Source organism: Notechis scutatus, chromosome 11 (genome assembly GCF_049901735.1).
Source record: "Notechis scutatus isolate UNSWTSFEM ecotype Mainland chromosome 11, rNotScu1.2, whole genome shotgun sequence".
NCBI classification, from domain to species: Eukaryota; Metazoa; Chordata; class Lepidosauria; order Squamata; family Elapidae; genus Notechis; species Notechis scutatus.
Window position 1 is genome coordinate 6062217 of NC_142019.1, and position 21363 is coordinate 6083579.

General features: G+C 39.2%; 2 protein-coding genes across 4 annotated transcripts in view; one reads left to right on the top strand and one right to left on the bottom strand.

Annotated features, from left to right (window-relative positions):
* GALK2 (galactokinase 2) overlaps positions 1 to 4268 on the bottom strand; it is a 48342-nt gene extending 44074 nt beyond the window's left edge. Inside the window, exons 1-3 of one of the 2 annotated variants that reach the window (XM_026677095.2) lie at positions 4058 to 4268; positions 2670 to 2758; positions 1883 to 2006 (exon numbers count right to left, since the gene is read on the bottom strand). In XM_026677095.2, the coding sequence (XP_026532880.1) occupies positions 1883 to 2006; positions 2670 to 2758; positions 4058 to 4110 (266 nt within the window). In that variant the 5' untranslated portion in view covers positions 4111 to 4268. The remainder of the gene's footprint in view (positions 1 to 1882; positions 2007 to 2669; positions 2759 to 4057) is intronic. The other variant, XM_087972665.1, reaches the window with a different exon arrangement.
* A 2070-nt stretch (positions 4269 to 6338) lies between these two features.
* Positions 6339 to 20568, top strand: COPS2 (COP9 signalosome subunit 2). Of its 2 annotated transcripts, none has more exons than XM_026677098.2 (13): positions 6339 to 6412; positions 9635 to 9748; positions 10482 to 10559; positions 10800 to 10925; positions 12658 to 12768; positions 12892 to 12969; positions 13996 to 14170; positions 15623 to 15801; positions 15905 to 15957; positions 16835 to 16932; positions 17689 to 17771; positions 17914 to 17972; positions 19798 to 20568. In XM_026677098.2, exons 1-13 carry the CDS (start codon positions 6359 to 6361, stop codon positions 19940 to 19942), a joined length of 1353 nt encoding a protein of 450 aa, XP_026532883.1. In that variant the 5' UTR covers positions 6339 to 6358; the 3' UTR covers positions 19943 to 20568. The 2 variants fall into 2 exon arrangements, with proteins under 2 accessions (XP_026532883.1, XP_026532884.1); XM_026677099.2 differs by having other exon boundaries at positions 12679 to 12768.
* The last annotated feature ends 795 nt before the right edge of the window (positions 20569 to 21363 follow it).

The window sequence follows — 21363 nt, forward strand, 5'->3', positions numbered from 1 at the left end:
TGCACATTCTATTGTTTTCTTAATTATTTCCTCATCCATCGGAATTTTCTCATTTTTCCAATTTTGTGCAAATACAATCCTGGCTGCTGTTAATACATTGATAATCAAGTAGGTTAACTCTTTGTTGTAACCCTCAGGCAAAATTCCCAATAAAAATGTCTCTGGTTTTAAATCTATAGATTGTTTTATCATTTTCTCCAGCCACGTGTGTATTCTAGTCCAATACTTTTTGGCTTCTGTGCACTGTTATTGTAACTTTGAACGATCACTAAACAAACTGAAGATGACCTGTATCCCACTTTTTCCTTTCTAAAAAAAGTCTATGAATAAAGACCAACAAGAGTGCATAAAGGAGGTATCACCCTTGATTGTAGAACACACTGTTTCAAGGGTTACTTTTCTACTGTAGAAACTAATTTTCCAGCCTGCCGTTTCCCTTTGTTCCTTCCCCCCAAATAAACACGGATCCTGTTTCCTCCATGCATTTTTTTCCTTCGCAAGCTCAAAACCCGAACATGAAACAAGATGTGGATAATTACATGGGTATCATTGTTCCCTCTGGAGTAGATGGTTATGATTTAAGAAGACAGCAAGAACACTGGAAACCTTTGCAACCACCTCAGACCCGAAACCAAACCTGGCTTCTAAAGTTGGCCCATTTATTTCAGACATCCATTTTGACAAACTGGCTGAGTGAGGTAGTGTAGAAATTGGGAGAAACAAGTAAAAAGGGGGAAACCGAGAGACAATTGTTTGCAAGGAAAACATAAGCGTTTCAATCTCTTTCCTCCTCCCCCTCAATGTGTGCTTTCAAAACACTGTTGACTCAAAGGTTTTTAGAAGTGGTTTGTATTTCTTTCATCATAAAGGTGGTGATATACAGACTTGTCCAAGATCTGGCACGAGGTTTGGGGCCTCAGGTAGGACCATAACTCACATCTTGCCATTTTTAGTCTTAACCACTACACCAAACTGCCTCTCAGAAATCTGATATAAATTACCAATGCTATAATATTACGTTTTTATCTGAAGCAAATGGATCCCTCCTGGATTATGCTGAAAAACTTGGATTATGTTCCAATTTCTTAAGCAGTTTGGGGAATCGGGAGGTAATTTTAATATTTTTAAAACGGTTCCAGCTTATGTAGATAACTAAACTCATCCTACTCCAGCAGAGATTTCTACTATCTAGTGCTCAGGTATACAGGTAGGTAGTCCTGGATGTAAGACTACAATTGAGCCCAAAATTTCTGTTGTTAAGTGAGATTTTTGTTAAGTGAGTTTTTCCCCATTTTACGACTTCTTCCTTGCCACAGTTGTTAAGTGAATCACTGCAGTTGTTAAGTTAGTAACATGGTTAAGTGAATCTGGTCTCCCAGTTGACTTTGCTTATCAGAAGGTCATAAAAGGAGATCACATGACCCCTGGACACTGCAACCGTCACAAATATGAATCAATTGCCAAGCATCTGAATTTTGATTAGGTGACCATGGGGATATGTCACAATGGTCGTGTGAAAAATGTCATTTTTTTCCAATGCTGTTTTAACTTTGAACGGTCACCAAACAAACTTTTGTAAGTCAAAGACTACCTATATTAAACTGCAGCTGCCATTAGCCATGTTGGCTGAAGAGTTTTGAGAGCTGGAGCCTGACACATGTACCTATTTCCAGGTGCATGATGTTTGTTGATAGTTCAAATATTGAATGGCTTAACACATAATGGATTCCGCTCTGAATTTTGCTCCATTTTCACTAATTTCCCTTTTGTGATGCACTTTTTCAATTGCATGTTTACAGGTCAAGATTGTGCCATTGTTTAGTTGCTGTGAAACATCTATATTACAACAACAATAATCAGTAAAAAAATATATGGTACTCACGAGTATGAGGGATCTGTGTTAGCCAAATGGAGGATTGGACTGTTTAGAGGTTCAGCTGCTATAAGTATGTCTTGATCTATGGCCATTGGGAGTACACTATATCCACAGTAATCTATATGTTCACCTATTTAAAAAAAAAACCAGAAAATTAAATGATCTCACATAGCACCCAAATACCCCCTTTTCCATTTGACTAAATTCTGCATGGGATAGTTTATGCTGAAGATTCTTAGACACAGAGGTTATATCTTGGTTTGTAGGACTGGCCTTCGCTAGACTGAAGCAACTTGATAGAATGCATAATATACAATATAAAATTAAAATAACCATGGCAAAAGCACTGACGGAAAGGTCAAAAAATAATCAGAGCAAACCTAATCAATTTGTAATAAAAATAAAATAGTAATATATCAATAATAGTACAGATGACAACAGCGCTCTGTTGAAGAGTCCTTATATTATTTTTGGGACGTTAAGTGATGTAACAAGTGTTAATTCTAAGGGAAAACTGCTCCATGGCCCTGGAGCTGTCAGAAAAATAATATTTCTTGGCTTTCTTCCCCTTACTTCATACAAGTGGGGTAGAGTATACCTAAAAACATCTCCTGGGAAGAATGTACTGAACAGGTTAATTCACACAGGAGGTGGCAATCCTGCAGATACCTTAGTTAGTGCCACACCTTACTGCCTAACAAACAAATATAGGCTATTTAAAGTGAAAAGGTCTGGCTGCCACTTGATTCTACTGCTCAAAGGTTAACAAAATAATGCATTAAAAATACTTTACCTATTAAGTTGACTCGGCCTGGTGCTCGGACATAAAATTTTGGTGTTGTTTTAAATTTAGATATGAACATGTTTTTCAGCTTCAGCAGTCTGAAAAGGAGCAGCAGTACAAATTTGTCAGAGATACAGATGTCAAGGGATACATTTCAAAATCCAAGGTCTTCAACCAATTTGACATGAGCAGGCTCTAGTTTTGTAGGCTAATGTAATTTTAGTATTCACAGATCATATTACTGCATTCCATTAATCACGGCACTGTTATTGAAAGTAACAGCAAATAATCTTTACATCAGACACAAAGCTATGAAGGGTTGCATAGTTTTATATTATATGATTCTAGCCTATTGCAGTTTATTCAAAAATATCATGGCTTGCTGAATTTGGCAGAAGAGAAATTTTGCATGCAGTTGATTCCAAATCATTATTGTCAGGCACAAAATTTCCCCCAGGAGATATCCCAGATGATGGGACAAGACTTGTAAATTTAAGGCACATCCAAGTCACTATTCAACTATATTTAATATGGCTCCTTAATGAAATTTTGTGCCTGACAATAATGACTGAAACAAAACCAATTGCCATTTTGAATCTGCACCTTCTGTTCATTAAACCTTGTTGGTCAGATGATGTTGAATTATCCAGTGTTATTCCCACAACTACTATGTAAGATATATTGGCCTATGAGGCTCCAGATCATCAAATGAATGTCCATGGCTGAGTAGGGTTGAATTGGATCACCAATTTTTAGTTCAGAATCTTAACTCAATCTTCCCCAATCTGGCATCAGTGGACATCTCAGTGGTTTATGAGAGATATAATCCAACCCATCGGATATCAGGCAGGGCAAAATTATCCTAGCAATGCATTGCTACCCACGGAGCTCTCTCTTACACAGTTGCAAGATCAAACTTGGGGTGGAATGGGCAGAAATATATCAGAGACTGGGGTGCTGAATGTATTAAGGACCCTGTTGCCAACTGGCCAAGCATCTCAGCCAAGCATATTTATTATGGATGTTTCTTTTGTTTTTGTGTTTTGAAATGCTTTTTAGCATTTTGAGTGTACCGGTATTTTTTTAAATTGTAAGATATCCAGAATCATGGACTGAGACGGGCAGCTATAGAAATTGAATGAATGAACGCCTATTTTCTTGAAAAACTCATAGGAAGCAAACTGAGCAAACCACCCGGAACTGCTCCTGTAATCTTCTGGGAGATTACAACTCCTCCAATCTCATGCACCTCGACCTCGGAGTAAGTAACCTGGGGCACTGGAAAAACCACGAGCAGGACTCGTTGCAAAGCGCTTCAAGGAAGAAGGTCCTCTTAGCCCCCTGCCCTGACCGCTGGAGCTCAGACGCGGAAGGGGAGCGAGAGTCCGACCACGCACCTCGGTTCTTCCACCAGCTGGAGCGAAAGGATGGGGGGCGCGTCGGCAGCCATCCCGTGCTTCCCCCACGATTATCAACGTTGCTGCGGTGTGTGTGTGTGTGTGTGTGTGTGTGTTCCTTTTGCAAGTGGCCACGTCCGCTTCCAGCTCGGCTCGTTGCAGCTGTTTCCTCCCCGTATTCCCCGCCCAGAGGCGCTCTTGATGGCAAAGAGGACGAAGCTCCGGCGAACGACCGTGCCCCACCTCCGGCTGCAGATGCGGAACTGAAAAAAAATCACAACGAAAGATGCAGGAAGAAGCGAAGGACCCCGTCTCTCCACCAGGGAGAGTTAGCCTATTCCCGCGAAGACTTCTGCAATGTTTATTTTATTTATTTGATTTGTCAATTGCTTACAAAACAATAGGTATAAGTATAAACATGAGTAAGAATACAGAAAATAGGTACGATTAAATGGGGACAATAGGACAGGGACGGGAGACACGATGGTGCACTTATGCACGCCCCTTAATGTGGAAACATCCACTTTCGGAAATAAAAAATGCCCCTCCCTCTCTCCCTTCCTCCCCATCACCGATTGAGAAAATTGGAGAGATTGGGTCTTGCAGCCGCTTTTTCAACTTACACGTTTTATTAAACGCGTAAACTTAACTAATGAAAAGTGGAGGATTACAGCATCTGTTGAAGGGCAGGTGCGTGTAACTCAAGAAAGGATGCTTTTTAATCAAAGGTGTTCATCAGAAAAAAAAAATGGTAGAGTTTCAGGCTTTTGCTAAAGTTGGGAAGTTACCTTGGAGGTAACACCTACTTAGTCCAGTGTTTTGAAAACTTGGCACAGTGGCTGTGAAATTCAGGGAGTTGGAAGTCCACACATCTCAAAGGTGCCAGGTTTGAAAAACACCTATCTAAGTTTTCAAAAATAGTTGAAAAGGCTGGTATAATTAGGTTGGAGTATTCAGCCCTATCTTATGTTCCATTATTTATTTATTTATTTATTTATTTATTTGATTTGCCAATTGTTTACAAGATAATAAGTATAAGTGTATACATAGTTGTGAATACTTGAAATGGGTACATATAAGAAAAATAAAAGAATAAGAGAAACAATAGGACAGGGACGGTAGGCACATTGGTGCGCTTATGCACGCCCCCTACAGACCTCTTAGGAAAGGGGTGAGGTCAATAGTAGACAGTCTAAGGTTAAAGTTTTTGGGGTTTCATGGAGATTCATTCACAGGGATTCATTATTGTATTATACTTATATCTATATGTCAGGTGTGTGTATAATTTATGCTAAATTATAGCTTGGCGGTGTATGAAAGACACACAACTGGCTGCTTTTATACGTTGTGCAAGTTCTATACACTGTTTATAACCTCTGGCCAAACTGATGCCAAGCCAGGCAAATTGCAAAACAGGAAAACTCATCTCTTGGGCTTCTGCTGGTCTGTGCTGTAGCCATTGAAGCAGAGAGACTTGCAATAACTTGGATGGGGGATTCTGGGAGTGGAAATGCACACATCTTTGAGTTGTCCAGGTTGAGAAGTGTTGGTCTTTTAGGGTTACAGTTGTTGCATTTGAGGGGCCCTGCTGTGAGGTGGCAGCTCTTGTAAAAAGCCCCTTTCTCCTCTTCCTGTATCAGCTGACGATTTAGTGACAGTTGACCAACGATGTCAGGTGCACTGATAATGTTACCTAGTTCGGTCATAAAACGTCTGCAAACACCAAAGATCGGAGAACACCAAGAACTCCTCATTTCAACCCCAAACTACAAATATTCCTTTCCAAACTTGACCAAGTCAGAGTCTGATTCTGCCCTTCGGGGGTTCGCTAAAAAGCAGCAGAGAGCCGCCCAAGGGAGAGCACAACGCTCCCCTCTGCAGCCCTCTCTTAACAACACCAAGGCAAAAGTTTTGCACCCGGGATCTCTCCGCTTAAGATCCCGGTGCATCGGGCGGCCCGAAGCCTCATTCCAATCACCCGAGCTGTGCTTTTGGCAAGCCGAGCCGTTGCTAGGCAGCCTGGTTGCCAAAAAACGACAACAACCCAGGCCTGGTGCACCCCGAATGAGGCTCCGGGTGCGCGCGGCCGGAACGGCCGAGGCGCGGCGCGACGCGAGGGACGCTTTTGCGTGAGAACCCCTTTCCGCGCCGTCGCGTCGAAGGACGGGGGAGGGGGGGTGTTGCCCAAGGCGCGGGGCATTGTGGGAGAAGGGGGCCGTCCGTTCGGCTGTTGGTCCGACCTCCGCGCCCCGCCCCTCCTCCTCCTCCTCCCTCCCCCTCCCCTCGCGTCCTCCGGCCAAGATGTCTGACATGGAGGATGATTTCATGTGCGACGATGAGGAGGACTACGACCTGGTAAGGGGAGCCGGCCGGCCGCTGCGCCGGGGGCCGCCCCCGCCCTTCCTCCCCTCAGCCGCCTCCGCTTCCGCCTCTCCTCCGCTCGCCCGGCGCCTTCGCTCCCTTCGGCTCCCGGGTGCGGGGGGTCTGCGCCAGCCCCTTGGACGCCCGGCTGCCCCGGGGAAGGAAGCGCGGAGGGGCGAGCGCGAGACTCCCCCCACCGGCTCCCTCTCTCTCCCCCCGGCTCTCCCCGCAGTCCCGGGGAGAAGAGCGCCGCCGCCGCCGCCGCCCAGGCTCCGCGCTAGGCCCCCCTCGTCAGGCCCGCCCAAGGGGCTTGAACCGCCTCGCCCCCGCCCGAAGAGCTGGATCCCGAGCCCACAGAGACCCGGGCGTCGCGCCCCCTGGAGCCGCCGCCCCTGGCCCGGGGTGGGTGGGGGCTGTGGGGGGGGGTGTCAATCCCGTGGAGGGGTGCCGGGGGTTCCTTCTTTGGAGGAGGAAGGGGGCTTCTGAAATCTTGGCCGGCTTTTCAGTTCAGGTAGTCCTCGACTTACAACCATCCGTTTAGGGACCCTTCAAAGTTATACAGATACAGATGAACAACAGTTGGAAGGGGACCTTGTAGGTCATCTAGTCCAACCCCTGCCCAAGCAGGAGAACCTAACAAAGATAATCAGAGTTGGAAGGGGACCTTGTGGTCATCTGTCAACCCTCTGCCCAAGCAGGAGAACCTAACAGATAACAGATAATCAGAGTTGGAAGGGGACCTTGTAGGTCATCTAGTCCAACCCTCTGTCCGAGCAGGAGAACCTAATGGATAACAGATAATCAGAGTTGGAAGGGGACCTTGTGGTCATCTAGTCCAACCCCTAACAGGAGAACCTAACGGATAACAGATAATCAGAGTTGGAAGGGGACCTTGTAGGTCATCTAGTCCAACCCCCTGCCCGAGCAGGAGAACCTAACAGATAACAGATAATCAGAGTTGGAAGGGGACCTTGTAGGTCATCTAGTCCACCACCACCCCCGCCCAAGTGGGAGACCCTACACCATTTCCGACAAATGGCAGTCCAATCTCTCCTTGAAAGCTTCCACTGATGAAGCTCCCACAGCTTCCAAGGGCAACTTCTGTTCCATTGGTTGATTGTTCTACCTACACCATTTCTGACAGATACTTCAAAGTTACACTGAAAAAAGGTGACTTGTGACCGTTTTCCACGCTTAATGACCACTGCAGCAAAAAAACAAAAAAAACCAACCCATGGTCACATGACTTATGTTCCTGATGTTTGGCAACTGGCTCACAGTTATGACTGTTGCAATGTCCCCGGGAGGGAGGGTTCCCCTTTGGCAACTTCCTGACCAGGCAAAGTCAATGGGGGAAGCCAGATGCACTGAACAACAGGGTTGCTAATTTAACGACGGCAGGGCTGTGGCTAGGAACATCGTAAAACAGGGCAAAGCTCGCTTAACCAATTTCACACTTAGCAATATGAAGGTTGGGCTCAGTTGTCGTAAGTCGAGGACCACCTGTGTTTCATTCCTGCCTGGGAGTGTGGTTTTGTTGATCTTTGTGGTCCTAGGAGGGGAAGATGACGTTTTTCATGGGAGCCTCAGTCAAACGTCATTATCTAATTGATTATCCTCGTTATTTCTTTTTGTGTGTGTATTAGGAGTTTTTTTTTTTTGTGTGTGTGTGTGTGTATGTTGGCAGTTGCATGCTTTATAGGGAGTTTTTCCTCCTGCATGGTAAAAGGCCTCTATTTTGATGTGATTTGACAGGTGTTGTAGAAGCCACTTCTGAAAATGCGTGACTAATCCACTGAACAAATACATATCGATTCATTTTGTGCTGTAGGAAAAGTTGTAATTCTGTTTTTTCTTTTTTTCTTTTTGAGCAATAGCTTTAGGTGGATATGTGGGTTTTGTGATTTTTTTGCAGCGTTCTGATGCTTAGTGGTCATTTTATTACACAAATACAACATTTTTAATCATGTAAGCTGCCTTGTGTCGCTGTGAGCGAGTAGGTGGCAATGTAAAATTTCCAAATAAATAAAACCAAATATATGGATCTTTCCAGTAATTCAGTGGTTCTCAACCTTTTCTTCCCCACGAACGCCCTTTAAATATCTTTTGTTGCCATGGACCCCCAAGACTTAATCCAAGATTTTAATCATAACATTTCTTCAAGCCTTATCGGACCCCCCCTGTTATGACATTGTGGCTCCCAGAGGTCTGCGGACTACAGATTGACAACCACTGCAGTAATTAATAAAATCGAAAACAAGTTGATTGGCATGTTTTCTAAATTGAAATTCTTGTTTGTAGGTTTGTGGGAGTACTTGCTAACTTTTGAAAACACTGATTACATAGTACTCTCCACAAGTTTTTTCAAGAGGCATGGTGTGTCTATTTCTTGAAGTAGATTACATGTGTGTCCCTTTTAAAATTTGGCTCCTAGCATGTTCGTTTAAAAATCAAAGCGACTATAACTAGGAGATACTCTTGTTTAAGGTCTTGGAGAGCAAATAGGGTAGTCAGGTATGGCTTTTCCAGGTGTAAAACATGATCTACTTTTCCATTTGTAAAACATGATCTACTGGGTTGTATGAATCCCATCATTCATGACAAATTCAGTGAATCTACTGATTTAACTTGTAGTAAACACAACCAGAATCTCCTTAGCCACAAAACAACTTGTCTTTGAAAATCATATTGAAAGCATATAGGGGATAGCTTGATGGAAGCATTAGTTGATTCCAGAAGACAGTAGACTATTGGGCCTTCATCTGATCCAGCAAGCAGCATTAATTATTCAGGCTACTTTCTTTCATAGCAGAAATCTTTCTGAAACCTACCAGTAGTAATGAATGACTCCATTTCTCATATTTTTAACCTAATCCAGGAAAGATTAACGCTTGGGCTGATGAAATCTATGTAAAAATTAAAAATATAAGTTTTGATGTATTTATGAGAGTTGCTTTTAACTGCATGGATTGTTTGACTTATGTTTTGTTCCATAGGACAAACTACAAAAAGCATCCCTTTTCAAATTGTTAAAGCAGCTAAGGATGTGTGGCAACTTAAGCCACTGCTAGCTATTTGCACTACAAATCATTCCCCCCCCCCATTCATTTCTACCCCGTATGCACACTTTTCTTTGGCGCGTACCTCTTAATTGATTAAAATTTAATGTTCTCAGCTGATATGTATATATATATATTTACCCTTTTTAAAATACAGGAATATTCTGAAGACAGCAACTCTGAACCAAATGTAGATTTGGAGAATCAGTATTACAATTCCAAAGCCTTGAAGGAGGATGATCCCAAAGCAGCACTGAGCAGTTTTCAAAAGGTTTATAGTTTTAATTTTTCATATTGGTATACATTCGTTGGTCAAATATTTTGGTTTATTAGGCTTTTTATGTGTGATAGCTTGGTGCAGGTGAAATCCTGTTGTCAAATAATCCTGGGATATTGCCATATTTCACTTTTAATATCATTTATGATAGATGATATCACTTATTATAGTATTGGGAAACCTATCTGGAATATCACTGCTCTCATAATGTCTGGTTCAGGGAGGACTGAGCTTACCTACTTAAAATCTCCTCAGTGCTACTTAGAAGTATGTAAGACTTTTTGCTTGTGGGAACATTTATTTTAAGAATAATGCATCTTATTGTTGCTACTTTTGAATTTTTAAAAATATTTCTACAACTGGGTTCTCATAGTGATGGATCACACATTGCCTCTTCTCTTCCTATCTGCCTTCTTTTGTTCCCGTTTTAGTCACTGCAATGTAGGTAGATTCAGTTGCTGAACTGACAACTAACTTCTTTGAAAATAATTTCTGCATAAAGCTGCTGGGTGTTTTTTTTTTTTGTTGCAATAAATCCAGAAGAACAACTTGAAATCAGGACATGGACATTCAAGGATGAAATACAGAAATTATAAAAACTGCTGCTTTACAGAGAACAGAAGACCTTTTCCTGAAACAAAAAAAAAATGCTGACTAGGATTTACTGTAGCTTTTGATGAATCTGTAAGTATCAAAATTGAAAAATATTATCTTTTCTGTTTTTTAGGTTTTGGAGCTTGAAGGTGAAAAAGGAGAATGGGGATTCAAAGCATTAAAACAGATGATAAAAATAAATTTCAAACTGGTAAGATGTGTATCATTTTTACTTGGGTTTTTCCTGTAAGAACTAAGCCACATCAAAATGGGAGAAAATTGTCGTTAGCAAAGTATGGTCTCTGCAAAATGAGTGGAAGAGCACTGGCAGAACTTCAAGGCATGTATCCAGTTACACAGGCTTTGCCCTATTTTTAAATTTACTAACTAGACTCATCTTCAGTTTGAAATGCATTGTTGTAATTCATAAATATTTCTTTTTCTGATAAAGACTAACTTTCCTGAAATGATGAACAGATATAAACAACTATTGACCTACATACGAAGTGCGGTCACAAGGAATTATTCAGAAAAATCCATCAATTCTATTCTTGATTATATTTCCACTTCAAAGCAGGTTAGATTATCTCTCCTTTCTATTTCTAGAAGTTGCACCTTCTTGAAAAATATCTGCAAATGCTACTTTATTTCATTTATTATAAAAAATAATTGTTCAAGCTAAACAGAGGGCAGTTCATCACAAAATAGAGAACCATTTATTTATTTACCATTTATTACAAGGACTTGCAAATCACATGGGAAAAAATCAATTTATTTTTATAATCTATTTCTTGCATGCAAAAACATGGGAGTAAAACATGCTTTCATGTACTGTTGTCCCAAAAAGATTGCAGGTCCTTGGAATAAAAAGGGACCTGTGGTTTTTGAAAATTGAATGGATTTAATGAACCGAATTTGAGAAGTTTGGCAGATTTATATTAGCTATATAGCATTAAGTTATGATCGTCTTCAGAAAAGAAATTGCACCTTTCTTATAGCATGTGAGGTGGTGGGATATATATATATATATATATTTTTAAAACCCTTCAGTATTGCTTGAAGGGTGTCTACTCAAACTTGTGGAAACCTTTATATAAATATTCTCCAGCTTTAACTCTGACAGATCACTGGGCATCTTCTAGGAACTTTTTATTCTTTGCTATTTTGATTTGGAAATTCTTAATTCTTATAATCATACTATCTTAGACCAACTTTTTAATTGTATGATATTAGTTTTTTTCATGATATGCAAGATTTCAAAGACAAAGATGTAATCAAGATACTTAAGTAGATATGGAAAATCATTTGACAGCTGTAATCTTACTCAACACTAGAAAATGTCCTGTGTTCTAACAACTGCCATTATCTAGGACATTCCCATCCTAAACTCAGTGATGGTTGCGCCATGTGATAGTTTTGGAATAATTTTAGGCTTAGCTTGGCTTGTTGTTCAATGTCCTATTATTTTAAAAGGTCTAAGAATCTGTTTAGTTTGCTTCTCTTGGAAAACTGTTAAGTAGAACCATTTTTAGCACAAATGTTTTTGATTTTGCTGTTTTCTACCTCTTTCTCATTAATTGTTCTTTTCTCAATGTTTTAAAACTATAATGTTAAAATAATATTGAAATTGAAATCATTTTTCAATTTCAGGCACCTAGAGTAGCCCCAAGGTGAGATAGGCAGCAAATAAATTGAAATCATAAATAAATAAAATATTGCTGAACATGTGTACTGGATCTTCAAACTCCTAAAATATCCTCAAAAACCTGAATTGCACAATGTATGATTCTGCCATTGGCATCTGTGTTGATTATTTTCATGGGCAGAGTTTCCTTAAGTCTTCCTTATTTCAGACCCGAAAAGATAATAGCTGTTTGATACAGAAATAAGCATGGCACTAAAAAGTATGAAATCAGTATTTCTAATTGCACATCTTAATTATAGTTGAACAGCAATGTATCTCACTGGAGGAAAAAAAAAACCATTAATCTCTTTTTATTACTTTTATTTGCCCAATATAGGGTGATAATTTTGTAGATGCCAAAATAAAAGGTACTTGGGAATTTGCAGCTTCAATAGCTCAAGCCAAATCATAGTATTATTCCATGAAGCACTAACGAAGAAACAGATTCTTACAAATGCCTGGAAAAAGAGTTTGAAAACCCAAATTAAGCTGATTTTGTTATGGTTTGTCAATGTTAATGCACATCTTAATGCTGATATTAGAGTGTATAAGTTTTCAAAGTTGCACTTTGGGTGTGTTCATTTGACTTTATTAACAGGCACAAATTTGCTGTTTACAATTATAGAATTCTGATTTTTTATGTCAGATGGATTTGCTTCAGGAATTTTATGAGACAACACTTGAAGCACTGAAAGATGCTAAGAATGATAGATTGTGGTTTAAGACAAACACAAAGGTAAAATGGCCAATCTGGGTTGGGGTGGTTTTTTGTTTTTTTTTTTTGAATGTTACAATTTTTAAATATATATTTAGGATTCTTTCTCTTTTTTTTTAAAAAAAATAACATTTTGCTTTGCAGCTTGGCAAACTATATTTAGAACGAGAAGAGTATGGCAAGTTACAGAAGATTTTGCGGCAACTCCATCAGTCGTGTCAGGTAAGGTGCAGTTTGTTCTCTGAGTCTGTTTCTCAACTGGTTGTAACTCTGATGCAATCCTTCGTAGAGTATTTAAATAGCACAAGCATTTATTTGACAACAGAATAGTACTGGTTTAGTAGGCGTATCTTAGAAAGATAATTAATAGACATAAAGGAAGAACATTTTTTGCATTGTGGGGTTCTCTGCAGAATTGCTTTGATGTGTTCTTCTAAAAGGAATTTTAAAGAGGCATTTTACCTGCCTTTGAACAATTTTACAAGTGCCAGTGACAATCCTGCATCCAAAAGCAAATGTCCATTGAAATCAGATAGCTTAGCACTTTAATTTGGATTGTTACTTTGACGGACAGACTTATGCTAAATGTTACATATTTAAGCATGGCCAGTGATGCATCATGCTTGCTCTTTCTGTTCATTTACAAAATATTAGTCCATTGCTCCCATTGCTCTGCTAACTGCAGATCTGAATGGCAGAAATGAAAAAAAAAAAAACCCGCAATTTTCATGTTCATGATTTCATTCTTAAACTTTCTCATCCAGCTCCATAGATCAGGGTTATAGCAGACAGCCAAAGGATTGATGGATCTTCCAGAAGTCTCTTGTCATGTCTTATTTGGGAGCTTTCAACAGCTAAGCTTCCCAGTCCATGTGGGAAATAAATTTATATTTGAAGCTGATGGTGGAATGGAGAATCTAATAATTAACTTCTTCACCCCTGGAGTTCTCCTTTCAGGTGCGGAGAGAGAACTGTGTTCTCTGGAAAGCTGTAGAAATTCAAGTTTATGGCTCCTAGGAATCTATACTGGATTTTGGTTTCTGTGTGTTGATTTGAAATGTATACTGCTACTTTTTTTTTTCCAGTCCAGGCATAAAGATGTCACAAGATAGTTTAGAACTTGCAGTGCATATGAGATACTTTTTATAGATTAAAATCTATAAATAAATTTTATTTGTAAGTGTTTTTCATAGGAAGCAGAGAGAAAAAGTGTATTCATGATTTTAGACTGCACTTTTTTTTTACTAGACTGATGATGGAGAAGATGACCTTAAAAAAGGCACGCAGCTTTTGGAAATTTATGCTTTGGAAATTCAAATGTATACCGCACAAAAAAATAATAAAAAACTGAAGGCACTATATGAACAGTCATTGCACATCAAGTCTGCAATTCCTCATCCGCTGATCATGGGAGTTATCAGAGGCAAGTACAATGGCATCTTAAAGGCTAATAGATTAAGCCAGGAGTCTCCAAATTTGGCAACTTTAAGACTTGTGGACTTCAACTCCCAAAATTCCCCAACCAGCCATGGGTTAGGCTGTTGGAAGAGGCATACTGCTAGTGATACAGCAGTATATTAAACAGGTTAAATTGTACAGAAACATTTTGCTTGATCCTGTGGCTATGAGAATAAGTATGATTTGGATTACTGCAAAGGGAGGAACATAATGGAAATTAGTATTTTAATAAATAGGGGAGTTAGCTTGTTAGCTACAATTTATTAGGGACATTATTTGTAGAAATTACGTTAAGCTGGATATCAACAAGTATAACAACAGAATATTAGGGAGAATGCACATACTCTGTTATGTTTATAGATGTATTACCTAACATATTGAACATGACCAAATTTCTTAGAATTGATTGGATTGGGGTTGTGCCTGTGGGAAATTAATTAGGGTCTTGTGACGCTTTGAGTCCAGTTCCAAAAAGGTGCTTTGGAGTCCTTGGCAGGCAAACGTAGCTTCTATTTGCAGCCCTTTAAAACAGCTTGTTTCTTTTCAGGATCATGTGGCTATGGCCCTACTCATACTCTGAAACAGCATTTTGGAACTGACTCCAAGAGTTGCACAACTCTGGGGCGGGTGGGGAGAACTACTTGGGCAGATGGTATCCTTTCCTTAAATTACTATGCAGATATGGTCATATTTCACTTCTTAATGTTGATGTGTATTACAGCTTGAATATTCTACAGACATAATGAGATTCCAAGCTTGTTGTTTGGGAAAATTCCCTCCGAACAAATGTATTTATAGGTAGTCCTTGCTTACTGACTGCCTTGTTTATCAACAGTTTGATGTCAATGTGTTTGAAAAAAAAAACAGCTTTGCGACCAATCCTCACATTTATGACCATAGCAGCATCTCCCACAGTTCCAGGATTCCTATTAGGGTGCCTTTCAACTGGCACATGTTTGTGACTATTGCAAGGATCAGAGTTTGCATGCTCCCCACATGACTTGCAACAAGCAGAGTTAATGAAGAACACAAAAGTAACATTGCAAGTCGTGGCCACGTAATGCTTTAGCTAATAGTCTTGGTGATTCACTTGGGAAGGAATGTAAGTCTGTTCTCATCACATGATTTGCTGTTTAGTGACCACGAAGCTTAGTGATGGAATTGCCAGTCTCAATTGCCAAAAGAGGACCCACTGTATATAGATTTACTATAATAACTGAACGTTTATCCAGGATAGCCGTGTTCATCTTATACTTCCTTATAATGGGTAGTTGAAATAAGAGATGTGATTTAAACATTATTCAATCTGCTTGGCCCTTTGTCAGTATTAATAAACAAAAAGTCAGATTTAAAAGGTATTCTGTGTTCTGTGTGGCAGAATAAATCATTAGCAGCTGTCTTAATTTTTCTCCCACAGAATGTGGTGGTAAAATGCACCTAAGAGAAGGTGAATTTGAAAAGGCACATACTGATTTCTTTGAAGCGTTCAAAAATTATGATGAATCAGGGAGTCCAAGAAGAACTACATGCTTAAAATATTTAGTCCTAGCAAACATGCTGATGAAGTCTGGAATAAATCCGTTTGATTCTCAGGAGGTACAGCTGACCCTTACTTCATTTTTTTTTGTCTCTGTGAAAGAGATTAGCATAAATATTTTTGTTATTGTAGAAATGTAAATATGTATTATTTCCCGTGTAGGCAAAACCATACAAAAATGATCCAGAGATTCTAGCAATGACAAATTTAGTAAGGTAAGAACTCTTGAATTCTTTCTTCTTAACAAGCAAAATGAATAGCAACCTACAAGTGAATTTGAAACTGTGTGAAGTGGTAGAGAAAATTTGAAATTTGTTTCAAAATTATCTTTAATTGCAAAAAGTATAAATTATTTAATTAATGGTTGACTAGAATGTAAAGGGTACACCTAGTTTGATGCACCAGCAGTCTGTCAATCTGTTAACACTCCTGATGTTTAGTTTCTATCTCAGCGTTATGAAAAAAGCTATTCTAGTTTACCAGATAGTTTCTGAATTATTGGATGCAACATGTGGCATGTGGATAAATGGGATTATGTTGTTAAAAATCACATAGGTCTAAAAACAAAAACGAATGGGACCACTAATTCCTTGCCCCGGCTTTTACCTACAAACCCTTAAGCTTGGATCAGCACTTTGAATGGTAGCCCTTGTATCATAAAAATAGAAACAACTTCATTTCACACCTTGAGAAATTATCTCCTCCCCTAACCTCATGATCTGCAGTCTCATCCCCCCTGCAGGGTTGCCTTTTGGGAAGGCTGCTATACAGTAATAGCCATAGCACTTAGACTTACACACTGCTTTACAACGCTTTACAGCCCTCTCTAAGCAGTTTACAGAGTCAGCCTATTGCCCCCAACAATTTGGGTCCTCATTTTATGGAAGGATGGAAGGCTGAGTCAACCTTGAGCCTGGTGAGATTTGAACAGCCAAATTTCTGGCATTCAGCAGAAGCAGCCTGCAGTACTGCACTCTTAACCACTGCGCCACCGCAGCTCCTATGTTCCCTTTTGGATTGCAAATACAAATTTATGTGCCTGCTGTCTCCTTCAGTCTACCGAAGTGTAACTCTGTGCTCTTTCTCCTGCAGTGCCTATCAGAATAATGACATCACTGAATTTGAGAAGATCCTAAAGACAAATCACAGTAACATCATGGACGATCCCTTCATAAGGGAGCACATTGAAGGTACAGAAGGTTTTTTTGTCTCTTTTTTGTTTTGCATTCTTCGTTTTCCACCCTGCCTGGATTAATTATTGATGTCCTTCGTTCAGAAAACTTCTTTTGTATTTAAATAACATTAAAAGTACATCTAAAATTCTGTTAACCATGAAAATGAGAGGATTGAACCATGCAATTTTTACTTCAGAATTGGTTTGTGATAAGTTGGTTAATTAAAGGCCTTGGCGTCATATGTATATTTTTGGGTGATTTAAATTTTGTTATTTTAAGTTTTGAAAAGACAATTTGAAAATCAGTTACTGATCTCAGGATATACAAGTAGTCTTCGAGTTACACCAGTTCATTTAATGACTGTTCAAAGTTACAACGGCACCGAAAAAAGTGACATGGTCACATATTCAAAATTCAGACGCTTGGCAACTGACTCATATTTATGACAGTTGCAGCATCCTCGGGTCATGTGATCTCCTTTTGTGACCTTCTGACAAGCCAAGTCAATGGGGAAACCATTTAACAACCGTCTTGCTAGCTTAACAAATGCAGTGATTTGCTTAACAAACGTGGCAAGCAAAGTCGTAAAATGGGGCAAAACTCACTTAACAAATGTCTGACTTATGAACGGAAAATTTGGGCTCAGTGATGGTTGTGCTTGATACATATAGAGCATGACAGCAATCACAGGAGAGAGACATAAGCATTTCTTTTATTTCTAACGCTGTCCCTTATTCATGCAATGACCGTTTTGCTTTTGTTCTCTTCCAGAACTTCTGAGAAACATCAGGACACAAGTGCTTATAAAATTAATTAAGCCTTACACAAGGATACATATTCCATTTATTTCTAAGGTATTTGTACATATTGCTTGCATAGGATTTCAGTTCTTGTTACTTATCAGGAAGCGAGAAAAAAAATGTTGCCTCTTCATATTTACGTCATTGAACCTCTTAACGCTGGGGCCATTACTTCTGCCTGTTGTTTTCCCCTTAGGAGTTAAACATAGATGTAGCTGACGTGGAAAGCTTGCTTGTGCAGTGTATACTGGATAAGTGAGTATTTTTTTTCCCTTTTCTTCAACCATAAGTTTTTTCAAGGATGTATTTATAGTGAAGGACATATAAACAGTGTATTTTTTTCCCAGTTAAAATGAAGTTGATGTTATGTTGCATGGTAATAGTAGAATACTTTATTCAACATTATTTGGTTGTGAAATAGTGGTGTCATGTAGGAGATAAACTTACAAATAGGCAGTGGTTCCCAATAATCATTTTGTATTGTTCTGTAAATATTGATTTTATTCGAAAACAGAATTAAGCTAGTATATACTAGAGACGTAGTCTCTAGTATATAGAGGGCTTTTTTCCTCATAGCATTTTAATGTTAACTCAGAATAATAACACTGATTCATAAGGATGTACTTTAAAAGCAATCAGATATCTACTGGTAAGGAAGCAGGTAGTTTATTGAATAAATCTCCAGGTAGAGGTAAAGGTTCCCCTCGCACATATGTGCTAGTTGTTTCCGGCTCTAGGGGGCGGTGTTCATCTCCGTAACAAAGCCGAAGAGCCAGCGCTGTCCGAGGATGTCTCCGTGGTCATGACTAAATGCCGAAGGCGCACGAAACACTACTCCCTTCCCACCAAAGTGGTCCCTATTTTTCTACTTGCATTTTTACGTGCTTTTGAACTGCTAGGTTGGCAGAAGCTGGGACTACTAACGGGAGCTCACTCCATTATGCGGTGCTAGGGTTTTGAACCGCCAAACTGCCAACCTTTCTCATCGATAAGCTCAGCGTCTTAGCCACTGAGCCATTGCGTCCCTTAAGTAATATCTACCAAAGGTCAAAGATTCACAACTTCCATCAACCTTGTCATTCGATTGGATTATTTTTCTTCTTCTTCTGTTCAGTTGTGTCTGATTCTCCAAGACTGGCTGGACAAGTCCCTGCAGTTTCTTGACAAAGTTTTTCAAAAATGGCTTGCAACTTCCTTTTCCTAGGGCTGAGAGAGAATCCCAAGGTCACTCAGCTGGCTTTACGCTTAAGGCAAGACTCCTAATTTCTAGCCTGATGCCTTAAACATTACACCAGGCAGGCTCTCTAGATTGGAGGATAGAACAAAATAAAAACAGATGCTGGGTTAATGTTGGAGTATATCAGATTATCTCACTGATTACAAGTTTTTATTATGAAAGAGGTATCGTTTCACGGTCACTTCCATTTCATCATGGCAGAACATTTCAAAAGACCAATTTCATTTGTTCTTGGCTTTGAACTAAGTGTTGCTTTTGAAATTAATAAGTAAAATTTCTAATATTTCCTTAAGAATTCATTAATCAAACTGCCTCTCTTTCCCTGTAAAAGTTTGTTTTTTGTAATAGGAACCTCTGATGTTGTGTCTGTGTTGTTCAGTTTTTCCCCCCTTATCTTTGTTGCTGGTTTTGTGTATGTGTGGTTTTTAAAAACATCAGCTTGCCTGCACTTGGTCTTTGGAATGTATGTAGAGTTTCACCTCTAAAGTGCTTGTTTTCTTCAGTATATATACTTTAGTATACTATATTCACAATCTCCTGGTCATATTAAATTAGGAATACTGTGTGGGGTTGGATTCACCCTGTGAATTCCATTTGAATCTAAAATTATAGTAGCATTTATCAAATTATAATTAGTTTCAAAACAGATTTCATAAACTCTGACTTGTAACAAAGTCTGGTTAGTATTAATAGAAGCACCTAGATTATGCCTCTGTGTAATTAGGGGTGAAAAGAAAGGTGGGAAGTCAGAGTATTGTGCAAACTTGTATTTATCCATGGTCAGAGCATTGGCCTCAAAGATGTATTCGTTTGTAATAACGTTTCTGTTTTTGCTTCTTTCAGCACTATTCATGGCCGGATCGATCAAGTAAATCAACTTCTTGAGCTAGATCATCAGAAGCGGGGTGGAGCACGGTATACTGCATTAGATAAATGGACCAACCAACTAAACTCACTCAACCAGGCAGTAGTCAGTAAGCTGGCTTAAACAAGAAGAAGCTATGACGAAAATCTACTTAAGGCAACAGCGCAGTGATGTAAACCTTAAAAAACTGGGAATGGCAAAACTACTGTCGGTTGGTGTGCCCTGAAATTATTGGAGTTACTGGCAGAAGTGCTTTTTTGATCAGCTGGTTTGTGTTTTGCTGCTGCATTTATCCCAAGAAAAAAACAAACAGCTTTAATCTTCAGAAGAAAACCAAAATGCCACGGGATTGATGCCGTGTTGACCTTTTGCCCTCACCATGCAACACCCTAATAATCTGCCAAGGGGCACCTTATGGCCAGAGAGAAGGTTATGTTTGTCATGATTTTAATTACACTGACACGTTCCTGTTGGTTTAAATTTAAGCATATTTTACCTGCAGAAAAAAAAATCTCACAAAAAATAACCTGCAATAACTTGAAACGCATACCCTTTTGAACATTTCCTCTTTCTCATGTATACATTGAAATGTTTGCTGCATTTTGCAAAATGTCAACTCTCCAAAAATGTGTCTGCATATTTCTGTACCTGCAGTGTAATAAAGGATTAGAGGAAATCCACAATTATGGTGGCATACTGTCACTTAGGTTTCAAGCAGCAAAAATAAACAGTGCGGTTCAGAAATTGTATATATATACATTTATTTTTTTCTTGAAAAGTTTTAATTGTTACATGAGTGAGTTGCATTTGTGGGACTTGAAAGAGCAAGAGGGTTTAAAACCATTTTTGGGGGGTGGGGGAGGTGATGCTGGCCTTAAACTGTCATAATAGGAAATCAAGCATGGTTTGTGCATTCTTTACATCAATGCTAGACTTTTCTGTTTGAAATGACACTCTGGTTAGTATGATAGCCATAGTTGGGTTTTTTTATAGCCCTAATTAATTCCAACCTGAACCTTGCAGCTGGAATTAGAATGGATTTACAAACCAATTTGGGTTAAATATAGTTTCTGAAAATACAAAGGATGTAATGTTAACCATAGTTAGCTCTGAAATGAAAAAAAAGGCAAAAATTCTCAAATGGGACAGGGTGGGGGTGGGGGATATATAATCTGACAAATATGACCTGAGATGATTAATGTGGATCGAGCAGCAGAATTTGGGGTGGTTGATACAGATTGCCTTAAATTGTCCAAGTATATTTGTTTTGGTTTTGGGTTTTTTTTTGTAAACACTATTGTTTTAACAACCCTAATTTAATAGGTATATTTAGCTTTATTTAAAAGTATGTAAGTATGTGTTGTACCTGCTGCTTTACTTTTAAATTTTGGCTTTGAGAACCTCAATTATAGTTGATGGGCTAGCGGCACGAAACTGAAGTTTGTAGTTTAATCTTTTAAAAAAATGAAAGACAAAAGACAAACCTTGCCAACAATTCTATATGGCTGCTGCTTATAGGGAAAAAATGGTTAGTAGGTTTTCTT